The 12,774-nt window shown below is 40.1% G+C and overlaps 1 protein-coding gene across 1 annotated transcript in view; it reads right to left on the bottom strand.

Moving 5' to 3' along the window:
• The window catches only part of GLRX3 (glutaredoxin 3), a 31,021-nt gene extending 24,749 nt beyond the window's left edge, over window positions 1-6,272 (bottom strand). Inside the window, exons 1-2 of the mRNA XM_020786099.3 lie at window positions 6,075-6,272; window positions 2,603-2,711 (exon numbers count right to left, since the gene is read on the bottom strand). Coding sequence (XP_020641758.3) covers window positions 2,603-2,711; window positions 6,075-6,178 — 213 coding nt within the window. The 5' untranslated portion in view covers window positions 6,179-6,272. The remainder of the gene's footprint in view (window positions 1-2,602; window positions 2,712-6,074) is intronic.
• Window positions 6,273-12,774: the final 6,502 nt, after the last annotated feature.

The following is a 12,774-nucleotide window of genomic DNA, read 5'->3' as shown; positions in this document are numbered from 1 at the left end:
TACAGAAATCATATACAAACAGAAAGAAAAAAAGAGTTGCAATTTAAGACTCTCTAGAAGAGACAAATCCTACATTAATCGTACCAGGTAACTGTCAGAACCAGAACTGTTTTGCTCAAATCATGCACTAAGTTATAGATACTTAAGGCCTATTCCTACCACAGGGGGCATATGAACTCTTGGGCGTAATCTAAAGGTTGACTATTTATATTAATATCAGCTGAATTTAACTGTAAGATTTTACAAATCTACCCACACCCACGATCTGCTGGTGTGCTGCTATTTTCCTAGGGAAACAAGTTTCCTGATACAATATGATCTACCAAAAGCTAGCTTTACCCAAGTGGGGACTATTAAACTATCACTTTCACACACTAATTGCCTTAATTATCCAACTGGGCAACTGCAGAGATTTCAGACTTTTAGAAGTAGATAGGACTGAGAGGCAGCATTACAATATCAGTGAAACACAGCCACAGTAATAAAGAAAGTACAGCAGCTATCTCTACCATTTATTTCTACAGAGGTACCAAACTTTCATCAGCCATAGCTATACAGTGGCCAGAGGCCCTGTCTAATGAAGAAAAGATTTGCAGGGTCCTTAACTAGAATCATTATTACATCAAAGAAGTTGTAAGAGCTTCCAAAAGAGCACTATCATTATCTTGATCTCATATTCCTAGGATAAAGTCAGGATTTGACCTAATAATCACTTGCATTACATGCTAAGTCAGTGGAAGTTACTTTGGAAATTCTAGATGTACTAACCAAAGCACAAGAAAAATATTAACATTATAAGCAGATTCTGGGCAGCCAGAAACATGGATGGTTACTGTATGCTAATTCTCTCAACCCCAACACCACACTTGCATTTTTCACAGCTGCGAAACAAATATAATTTCAACCAGTTTCCAATATTATCTAAAGCAATCTAAGACCAGAAAATGGAAGCAATGAGATGATTCCTCGTGTCTCCCCTTCCCTTCACGAGGCAAACCCACAATCACGAGTCAAACCCACCCACAAATATATATTTTCTTATGGTATTAGATTACAGATTACAATGCATGTGTATGGTGTGGCACACATATCTACAACCTCCTTTTACTTACCTACTTCCCACCTCAATGAGAGTTTGAAATACAGTGGGGTCTCTACTTAAGAACTTAATCCGTATTGGAAGGTGGTTCTCAAGTTGAAAAGTTCTTATGTTGAATCTGCATTTCGCATAGGAATGCATTGAAAACCATTTAATCCGTATCTGCTCTTTTCCGTCCATAGAAACTACGTACCAGGGTTCTTCAACTATAGTTCTGCAAGTGTTTTTGGCTTATAACATACTTACATACTTAATATGCTCTATCTATCTCTCTATCTCTCTATCTATCTACCTACCTACCTACCTACTTGCATTAATTAATTTATTTCAGATTCTATGCTGCCCCATAGTGCAAACACTCCCAAGGCTATTTTCAACACATTAAAAACATGGGTGAACTGCTGGAAAGCTCAGCGGTTTAGATATCAGAGGTTGGGGGTCCAACTTCCCACTATGTCTCCTTGAGAGTGGCTGGATTCAATGATCCATAAAGCCCCTTCCAGCTCTGCAGTTCTAAGATTATAACACATATAAATACAACAAATACCTAACTATTAATATTTAAATAGACAAAACCCTGCTCCTAGCAAAAACCTGATTTTCAGTAAAGGTAAACAGATGAAAAAAAGATTTGAACATGTCAGGGCATTAATAAAAGACATCTTCCAATAATATGATTTTTGCAAATTTCTTAAAAACAGAGAGGGAAGATGCCTGATGAGCCTCCATTGAAAGTTTATACCAAAAGGAAGGTGCACAATCAAAAAAGCATGGTTCCTGATGCTGACTCTTTCAGCCTCCCTCAGTGTCAGGAATTAGCCTAAGCTAATTAAACGGTGAGTGATTATAAGTGTTTGTAGTCCAAACATTACCTGGAGAGCCCCAGTTTCCCAAACTTGTTATAAACACACGTAATCAGGAATATATCCTGACAAGAAAAAATAATACAACTGGGAAAGACCAGCAGACACCTTCACCCTTTAAAATACTTCTGCTTCCATTGACTTTTATGGAAGAAGTATGTCAAGCCACCATTTTCTGACCTGCTATACATTGCTCCCATCTCAATGGTGTTAACAATTAGTTTCAATACATTTACCGTATTTTTCGCTCCATAAGACGCACCTTTCCATAAGACGCACCAATTTTTAGAAGAAAACAGGAAAATATAATGTTTTCTTCACTCCATAAGACGCACAGACTTTCCACCCCCCCCCGTTTTGTGGGGGGAAAGTGTGTCTTATGGTGCGAAAAATACGGTATTTTGGTTCAAAAAACTGAATGAAAGTCATTCAGTTCTAGTGGATTAAACCAATACAACATGCTAACAGATGTGAAGAGAACAACTGCAAACTTGAATTACACTCAAGTTTCCCAGACTGAAAATATTAAGCACTTTGGAGTAAATGGAGTGAATAGTTATGCTTCCTTTCTCCCCTCTACATATATAGCCATCAACTATACTTCAACAAAATGTTACCACATTTTGTCAGAACAACTTACTTTCACAAAGGTAACCCGAGGATGTTCTTTTGCTAGTTCAGCCATGACGCTATTCATTTGTACACACTGTGGAGCCCATGGAGCCCAAAAATGAACCACCACTAAAGACCTGTGACAAAACAGAGAAAACCGAGAAATCAGGCATTTTTGCAGAACAGTTTAAGAACAACAAAGCAATGTAAAATCCAAGCAACTGGCACCACAAAGTAAGATCTCAGGAAGCAGAGAGAGAGAGAAGGCTGCTCTCTTCTTCCTTCTCTCACTGTTTCTATCTGCCTAAGAACCTGGGAGAGCCACTGACAGTCGAAGTAGATGCTAGAGGACTAAATGAGCAAAGGATATTGTTCTTTGTATAGTATATCCTTAGATTCCTCTTAACCTGCCTTTCAATTCTACTCAGGGATAGAGTGGGATCCAAATTCAGCTCACACTTCATCCTACATCTTCCATATCTCATACACAGCTGCCAGAGAATCCACTATTTGACAATGACAGCTGCTCCTCTGTGGGAAGCTCCATCTCAAGAAGCTCCAACCCAGCAGTTCCTCCCATCACCAAAGAAGCAGCTACAAGTCAAACCTGTCAGTTCACTCACAGTGTTTTGTACCCTGCTTCAGATTGGTTCTTGGGATCATAAAAGTTCTGCAGAGAAACAACTGCTGCATTTTCTTTATAAGTTAAGAACTGCTGGATAGCTCAATGGTTTAAGTGTCTGGCTACAGAGCCAGAGGTTGGGAGTCCGATTCCCCGCTGTGCCTCCTTGACAAGGGCTAGACTTGATGATCCATAGGGTCCCTTCCAGCTCTGCAGTTCTAAGATGATGATGGTGATATACAAATTTTCAGATGTCAACACACATTATTTCCCATATTTTTCCTAGTGAGGAGCAGGCACTCCACAGGGAGAAGGCCTTTATAATCCTCTTCAAACTGAAGCTTCATTAAAGTGATCATTTGCATTTTCTTATTTGTTTGTTCGGAAAATTAATATAAAACCTTGATATTGGTTCTGCACATTTTAAGAAACAATTGTATTTCAACAATGTTTGGTTAAAAGAAATCTCAAAACCAGCCAAACAGCCTGCATTACTATTTTGTTGTCTGAATGCAATAGCAGATGGTTAGTTCTAGTTTGGGGGTGGAGAGGTCTTCTAAGGGGAAGAATTCTGCTCACATGGCAAATCAAGTCCCACAATTTGCATCTGCAAAGTAAAAAAAGCTGAAGAATGTTAGGGGCTGGGAAGCCACCATGGGAACCCAGAGGACATATCCCACTACAACACACACTTTGCCCTCTTCAAACAAGATGTTAGATCTTTGTGTTCCCTCCTATTCCATTTTCTCTGAATAGGAAGGCAATGATGTCCTCATTTTCTTTTGGATGTGACTTTGTAATTCCCTGCGTACTCCCAGGCCACAAGACTTACTCGAGGACACACGCCCTGTTCAGCAAAGTCAGCATATATGTCTGTTATTCTGAAACTGAAAACAAAGCTACATCTTTAAGAAACCAGGGAAACAAACCAAAATTCTGATAAAACCATTTGACTTTCAGTGCACAGTGATTAGTTTAATTAATTAATTACATTATGAAATGAGTTAAAAAACACAGGTCTTGACTCTGGTGCTCCAAACGGAGCAACAGCAGAGTAAAGCGCTGTGTTTTTTCAATGCATCCCTAACAGGGCCCAAATGGGCACACTAAGGATAAGTAGCCAAAAAGCAGGTATTTACAGATCCTACCCAGAGGCATCACACTTTTGACACCTAAATCATCCTCTTGTTGGGAAGGTTTTCATCACATTCTCTAGTACTTTTATTTAAAGTATAGCTAACACAACTTTGCAGGAAAGAAGAACAACAGTTCTTTCAGAACAATTTCAAGATCAGAATGGGAACAGTGAGCAACCTTTCAATAGCAGTTCTTTGTATGTACGAACTGAATCCAAATGTACATATATTAAGAGAAACCCACTGAAATAACCTATTTACATCAATTGGATTTAAATTAGTTTTCTCTAATTATGACCCAATCTGTATCCAAGCCAATGACTTGTTTCCAGCTTCTAAAAACCAAGGGCAGACCCCTTTACCATTTCCCTTTCACCCCACCACCTCCTGGGCCCAAAAACGAGCAACCATTATTTCACAACAACCAAAGTTCCAAACAAAAGTTGCAGCTCCAACAATATTCCCTGTTCCTTTCCAGTTATTTCTACATAAGAAAAATGAAATCCCTGAAGAAAACAATTATACAAAGTACTGAAAGGAGTAGCCCAATGGCTTCATAGCAACATGAGGCTGCAGGTATCAGCACGCACAGAGGGAAACCTGAGTAGTTTTGCAAGGAGAGAAATCATGCAGAGATTACTTTGCCTGTAACATGTAATTTCAATGGATTTGTGCTCTGAAACAAGATTATTTAATTATGCATTTGTGTAATGCCTAGGCTAAAGGACAGGCAGCATCTTCATCAGGATCACCTCACCCATCACAAAAATCAGCACATACACATTTCTGCACTATGAAAGAAGGGGTTCTCTCCCTATAAAATACAACAGCGACACTTGCATGCTGTATTAATGGGAGGCAGGAATCCAGGGCCAATATGGCTAAATGTAGATCTTTCAGGCAGCTACTGCTATCCCGAATAAAAAGTATGGTTCTTTCACAATATATAGGACACAAAAAAAGGGGGCCAGGATACAGATTTGTTTTGATGGCACATTTCCTGGGCTGAATTCTGTGGAGAAGTACACAGTATTCCAAAATGCGCATGAAATATTATTTCATGTATAAAATGTATGCCCGCACCTTGAAAGCAAGTGTACAGCGACAAAATATATAAAGCTGGGCAATAACTGACGTTCTGGGAACAAGGCCTCCTCCCTACCCTTCGTTAATGAGAAGGAGGCAGCCAATTTAAGCGGATTTTTTTTTTCAGTTTAGTAGCCCCGCATTTTTCCTCTCGAGGGATCCGTCGGCTCTCCTGCCTCGAGTCACCAAAGGATGCGACCACCTTTGGGCGCTCCGCTTTCACGGCGGGAAAAGCCAAGAGGGAGGAGTGTTTTAAGGCAGCCTTGCCTGGGGAATAAAACTCTTTGCTTTCGGTGCCACATTCGGGAATAAATACAAAACTGTCCTACTTGTTTCCCCCTAAGGAGCCTGCACAGAGTCTCAGCGGAAGGAAGGAAAGCTCCTGAAAGAGAGCCCCCATCCTCAACCGCGAAGCAGGGAGGGAAGGTTATCGATGCGAAAGGAGCGGCTCCGACCCTCGCCGTGCTTCCTCGCGAGCAAGTCCCAGCCAAACCCAGCGGCGTTCTTCGTCCAGAGCCAAAACTCCTCGGAGAGGGGCCAGGAGCCGTGGCTCTGCGGTGGTGCCCAAGGCGAGAAAGAGGCGCCGACGCCGACGCCAACCCTGCCCGTTGCCCCTGATCGTGGGAGCGACGAGGTGTGTGTCGGCCCTCACGTACCTGCCCGGCTTCTGGAGCAGTTCCTGGAACTGGCCAGCCGATGCCGCTTCCACCAAGGCATCTCCCATTGGGGCCGCTCCGGCTCCTCCTGCCAGCTCCGCCATGGCCGGCGTTGATCAACCCGCCGCCGCGACCAAGCAGGGAAGGAAGGAAGGAAGGAAGGGCGAGGAGGATCGCATGCAGGGAGGTGCTAAAAGCACATGCTGTGCCCCAGCCTATCGCCTTCTCTAAACAGCGGCACGGCGCATGCTCGGCTGCTCTTTTTTTTTTTCCTTCCTCCCCGTCCCAAGTCACACCCTCAGTCTCGAGAACGGCGCGGTGAAATCTCGCGCATGCGGGTCAGGAAAACGTCAAGCCTTCCCTGCCCTACCAGTCTTAACAGCGGGAGGGATGTTGCGGGTTCACTTGGAGGCAATCCTCGCGTGCAAATCTAGTTTCTTTTTAAGAGGGAACGGTAATCCTTGGAGGAGAGAAAATGAGTTTTATCTCCAGTGGTCCTGGTTGGGGGTTGGGCACGGTGCTATAATATCGAAGTCTTGTGTACGAAATTGTGTCTTACTTGTTTTTTTCATTACTGTTTTTCAATATCTAAGTTTGGATTGTGTAATGTAATAATGTATGTCTATTAATAAATTAAAAATATGTTTAAAAAGAAATCTGCCTGTTTAATTCTGTACATTTTCTTAGGAGGTAAATCTCCTGTCATTCCATAGGACTTTTACTTCCAATGCACACAGCGTCTCCAATGCACACAAAGCTTTGAATCAGCAATGAACTGCTCTGATCTTTGCTGATCCGCCTTCCTCTGTGGTAATGCTGGCCTCCATTACAAAGAATATATGTTGCAGACTGTAAATGTATTTCATTTCCCGACTGTCCTGTTGCTGTTTGTTTGGAAGTAGCTCTTGAGCCCTGCTTCAACTTTCTATGGCTGAATTCCTGTTGCTTAAGTCTAGGTAATAAATTGCACTAGAGTAGGCTCATTGAATCAGTGAGGATTTAGTGAGGCCACTGTTGGGGTGATTTTGGCAGAGTTTGGTGTGAAGAAAATTGACTGTGGCCCTTAATAATAATAGACTTTCCTTCTGATTGTGCAGCAGCAGATAAAAATGGTTGTGATAGTAACCTATAATGCAGATTAATTTATTTATATTTATTTATTTATTTGATTTATATCCCGCCTATCTGGAACACCAGACCACTCTAGGCGGTTAAACTACAGTCTTCTTTAGTAGACCACCCCTTATCTGTTTTTCTCAACTGCCTCTTGTTAGAATACATTTATTCAGAGATCCCGGTATAAGTACTATATAAAAGGTTTCATTTTATTCACAATTCTTATATAAAAACAAAAATCTTATTTTGTGGAAATGTTACAATACTGAACTTAACTGGTTGATTAGCTTCATTACTAAGTAACTGAATGGTTACATTGCTGACAGAACACTCGAACTGTTCACTTCTGACTCCTTAGCTAGCACACTGACAAAACACTAATTGAACCCTGCCTGGGAAAAAGAACTCTTGCAGTGAAGAAGGAATCAATTAGCTGCTACTGAGTTTATTGACATTCTCTGCAGCTCCCTGCCAGCCAAAAACTCACAATGGCATCATGTGAGGGTGCAATATATCAGTAGGAATTTAGTGAGACAACTTCTCATTTGATCCAGCAGGTGTACCGTTTTTCCAACTATGCAGGATTTTAGCTTCTGTGTCATGGAGTTACTCTGACTTGTTGGGATACAACTCCTTTCCTCAGCTTTGGCATATCTTTAATTATTTCCATTTTCTCTAGTTGTAAAGAAAACCAGTATGATGTAAAGATTAGATTGGTCAACTAGAAGACATGAGGTATGAGCCTTGTGGAATAGTGGTTAAACAGCAGCACTGCTGTCAAAACTCTGCTCGTGACCTGTGTTCAGTCCCAGCAGATTCAGGTACGTAGCTGGCTCATGGTTAACTTAGCCTTCCATTCTTCTGAGACTGGTAAATTGAGAACCCAGCTTGCTGGTGGGGTGTGGGTTAGCAATGTGTAGACTGCATAACTAAATTGTAAACCACCCAAAGAGTGCTTTAATGGGTGGTATATAAGCAATATATGTTGCTTTGGGGTCAAATCCTTACTTGACCATTGAACTCAGTGGTTGACTTTGGGGCAGTGACCCTTGGCCTGACAGGGTCAGGGTTTTTATCACCATAAAGTCAAGGAGAAGAGAGCCATAGGCTGGATATAAAAGTAACAAACAAACAAGGTATTGTTTTGGATTAGGTATGTACAAAATGTCATGCTGTATGTCCACTTCTGGTTTTGACTTGCATGTGTGTGTGCATATGTGTGTGATGATTTCCAGGATGTTTGTTCTTTTTTGTTTGTTTGTTTGTTTGTTTGTTTGTTTGTTTGTTTGTTGAAAAATAGGTCCGGAGGAATCCTGCAGTCCACAAATATATCTTGGATCAGTGCGTGCAGGTGGTCCTAAGGCTGTACTTTACTCACCTTTTTAAATACAAAGCAGCTTGTTATGTTACTCGTGAGTGGCAGCTTGCTTTTTTGCCACTGGAAAAGGCATGGGGTCCACTGGTTTTGTCAGCTATTGAATTGTAAAACTATGCATAGAGGTGCTTTCCTATATTGTATTAATTTGTTCATATAGTTAATATTCCAGTGGATTAATAACTTTTATATATTTCCTACAGTGAGGTTAAAACAGTATGCCTGGCCTGCCTCTCCTTCTCTCTCGTTTGTCCTCCCAAGAGCTCTGTGAGGTAGACCAGGCTGACACAAAGCAAGTAGCTCTCTTGAGCTGGCATCTCCCAGATCTTTCTGCAACACTCTGGACCATTGTACCAGAGTAGAGAGGGTCACATGTGTTTATTTGCTGCCCAGTGACCAATATGTGTTAATTAATTGCAGGGCAGTGTGCAAGGCCTGTGGCAAAAAAATGTCTTACTGCAATGTTTTTAGGGCACCACATCTACGATCAAAACACTCAATCTATTACACTACATGTTCTTATTCTTGTTTAAATGCGCTAATGAGGCCATTCAACAACCAAGCACAAACCTGATGCCACCAAATGTTAAGGATCATCTGGATAGGTGGATGAATCTCTCTGCACCAATTATGGGCAGAATACAGTTTCCTAAAATAAATACCCTCCCTAGTCTCTTATATCAACTAGAACTGTTTCAGAGAATTTAAAACCTCACACTTTAATAAGCTCCACAAGACCTTTTCAAGGTTCATTTGGTAGGCAAAAAACAGGAATTGTCATTAAAAATGTATAGGTCCACTGAGACACAGGAGAACTAAATCTCCCTAATGTTAGGCTATATTTCTGGGCATCCCATATGGAATATATGGCAGCAGGGTCCCAGAGAAACCAAGGGCTTCAGTGGCTCCAGATTGAACAACAGGCAACGGGCCAAATTAATCTGGCAAACCTCCCAGACAGTATAATCCTCCAACCGCTCAGCTAGTACAAGTCCTGCTGAAACCAATGGGGCAGCAGCAAACAGGGCTCTTTGAGTACGGAAACCAGAGATCCCAGATGTGCAGGTACACTCACCCCGAGTTAAAAGGAAGCCGGTTACCTGATTATAAAGAATCTGTATCTAAATCTCAGGTAAAATACATTAAAAGGTGTGAAATATCTTTTGGACCACATGGCCTATCACTTCCAGCCCTATTTCATAGCAGCTTACTAATGAGGGATCCTATTGGAGTCCTTATGATTAGCTGTCCATACTGTATTTTTAGGCTTATTACAGCATCGGCCAAATATACCTTACCTATAACAGCTTTAAAAAAAAGCTTTCCATATTGGCAAAAGAAAAGGCAGGAGAGAGTTAAAATTTATTCGAGGCAAGCACCAGAGTAAGATTGCTGATTATTTAAAGAAACCTTGATTTTTTTAAAAAAAGAAGAAGAAGAAGAAGAAACTGAGAGGAGCACTGAGTCAGATGAAACATATTTCTGACAAACTCTGTTTTAGTTTCACTGAATTAACTAAGAGAAGTCGTTTCCCCCCCCCCCCATTTCAAATTTAGCACAGTTAAGCAGAGTTCTGCACTCCCTCTGGAAACACCATTTTTATCTGGAAGAGGAAAGTACACTTTACTTCTTTAAGTTCTTTGGCCTTAAAATTGTTTTCCTCTTCACACAGACACAGTCAAAGACATTAGAGGGAATACAGTGGACAGAGGATACGTTGCCTTATTGGGTGGTGGGGGATGATTGAAGGCAAGGGAAAAAGCATCACAGAGTTAAAATTAATTCAAGGCAAACACAAGGTTAACTTTTATACATAAATTTTATTTCTCCATTGCTGTATAATAAAATACATAAAAACCTAACCAAATGTCTACAAGGAATACTTAAAAATCTCCCCCCCCCAAACCCTCCCTAATAACATGCCCACATCCAGATCTGGGAAATTGTAGTACTGTTGGGAGCATCAGCACTGTTTATTATGTATTAATTGGTTTTGGAAGCTCATATGCTTACAATCCTTTTATGAACAAAGTACTTTTGTAATATTTTGCCAGAAATATATTGTGCATTTTTCAGTTGCTGATAATATGCTAGCATACAAATTACTTCTGAAATATCTACTGTTTGAATTAGTATGTGCATTTGAAGGCAGTGAACGCTGGAATTTAATTAGAGGCATCCAAACGCCATGGTTTTCATCTTAGGTTTTGTGAATTAACCTACTTATCCCATACTTTTGAGTGTAAATAAATATGTATAATTTAAAACAAACAAACAAACAATGGAATCATATTGAGATCATCCACCTTGCATTGTGATAGACACTGATCAGATACTGCACATACATTCCCAGTCTGCAGTCATATGTATATGACACAGGTTTGTAGGGCTAGGATGTCGTGTTGCTATTTTGTACATATTTGAATAAATAAATAAATAAATAAATAAATAAATAAATAAATAAATAAATAAATAAATAAATGCAAAGCCTATGAAGGAAGGTCCCATTCTTCTATGGAACAGTCATCCTGTAATCAAGTTGTTCATATATTACTGCACTTAGAATTCAGTTGTTTTACAAGGGAGAGTTGCAAAGATAGCTGCTAGTCTGTAGATGGCATCAACAGCCTCTGAAGACAAGCAAGTTTCTCATTTTTTTAAAGCTTTGCTGTTATTATTGCTGCTGTTATTCATAGCAGTAACATTAGCTGTCTTAATGTGTGGTGAAGCTGAAAGCTAGCATTAATTTAAAATTGTGACCATACTTTTCATCTTACATTTGTTTAAAAGGGCATTTACAGTTGCTTCACAGTAGTAATCACCTCCAGATTATTGAAGTGGCTGATTTAAAAAAACACACACAGAGACAGTGTAATAAACTGGATTCATTTTATATACATAACAATATTCTAATCATTGTAACCTTCAGACTTAAAGTAATAGATTTAAGTTTTGCTTGGTGTGAGTTTCTTCAGCAAAAGTGCACATTCTATTTGTATAATGTTCCAATAAGTCAATTCTGACTTATAGTGACCGTTTTCAGGCTTTCCTAGGTAGAGGGTACTCAAAGGTGGTTTACCACTCCCTTCTTTTAGGGGTATCCTGGAATTATGCAGCTTTCCCAAGGCTACACAGGCTGGCTCTTCTGGAATGCACAGCAGTGAACTGAACTCACAACCTCTGGCTTTGGCATCAGATACCTAAATTACTGAGCTGTCTAAGCTAGCTCTCTCTGTCTGAGATTCCCTTAACTACAGTGAATGATTAGCGAATCCTACACCTGTCTACTCGGAATTATACCCATTGAGGATTGTGCAGGAGGAATTTAAATTGTCAAATATAAAGCAAGATATGTTTTGCACTAGTCTGATCTGGGTGAAAATTGTTTTTTTGCAGCAGAGTGTCTCCTATAGAAGATTTGTTGGGAAGAATCGAAAGAGGCAACAAGGATAAGTATTAATGTTCAAGTCAAAATGAAATGTCAGTCCAGAGAGGCCACTAAATCTGAATGCCAGAAAATGTCAGAATTTTTTTTTGGCACTGACAGACTGTGCTTGGAACTCTCATGCTACTAATGTTGTATTATATGGCTTTGACTATGTTAATGAAGGTGAGTCAGATGAATTGTGTTACTTGAATAGAACCAGAGTAGGTTTTGTGGGCTTCAACTCACAAATCAGTTCATCAGATCAATCTGTTGAGAATGTTCTATGCCAACTTTTTAGACAGAAAGGGTGAAAAATCACTTACTTAAAGGCATTTAACAAGTGACTTCCAAGAATTGAGAGTCTTTTCCCCCCATAAACGTTGTTATAGTTAGGCTTTGTCCCTCAATTTCTTTTTATAGTGTCTTTGGGGAACTATCATGTCAGGGAGAAGGGCTGCTATGTACCTTGACTTAATAGTACTATTAGAAATCTATTTCATTTTATTAAAATGCATGTTTTAACCATTTTAGATTATGGAACTCACTGGTCTGCGCAAGCTCAGTTGTGCTAGAGTGAGGAGGTATGGAATAAAAGTGAATTTAGTCAGTTACCAGAGAAAGAGAGCATGAGACTCTGCCTCAAGGACACACCATTTCAGAAGAAATCGGAACTACCACCAAAGCAAAAGAAGTATCTCAGAAAATAAAAAGTGAAAAATACACAAACAATAAATACTCAAACTGGCTGGGTTTGGATGTCATAAGTAAGTCTATATACACAG

Source organism: Pogona vitticeps, chromosome 3 (genome assembly GCF_051106095.1).
Source record: "Pogona vitticeps strain Pit_001003342236 chromosome 3, PviZW2.1, whole genome shotgun sequence".
NCBI lineage: Eukaryota > Metazoa > Chordata > Lepidosauria > Squamata > Agamidae > Pogona > Pogona vitticeps.
Note: the sequence above shows the minus strand (reverse complement) of the source record. Positions and strands in the feature narration are given on the sequence as shown.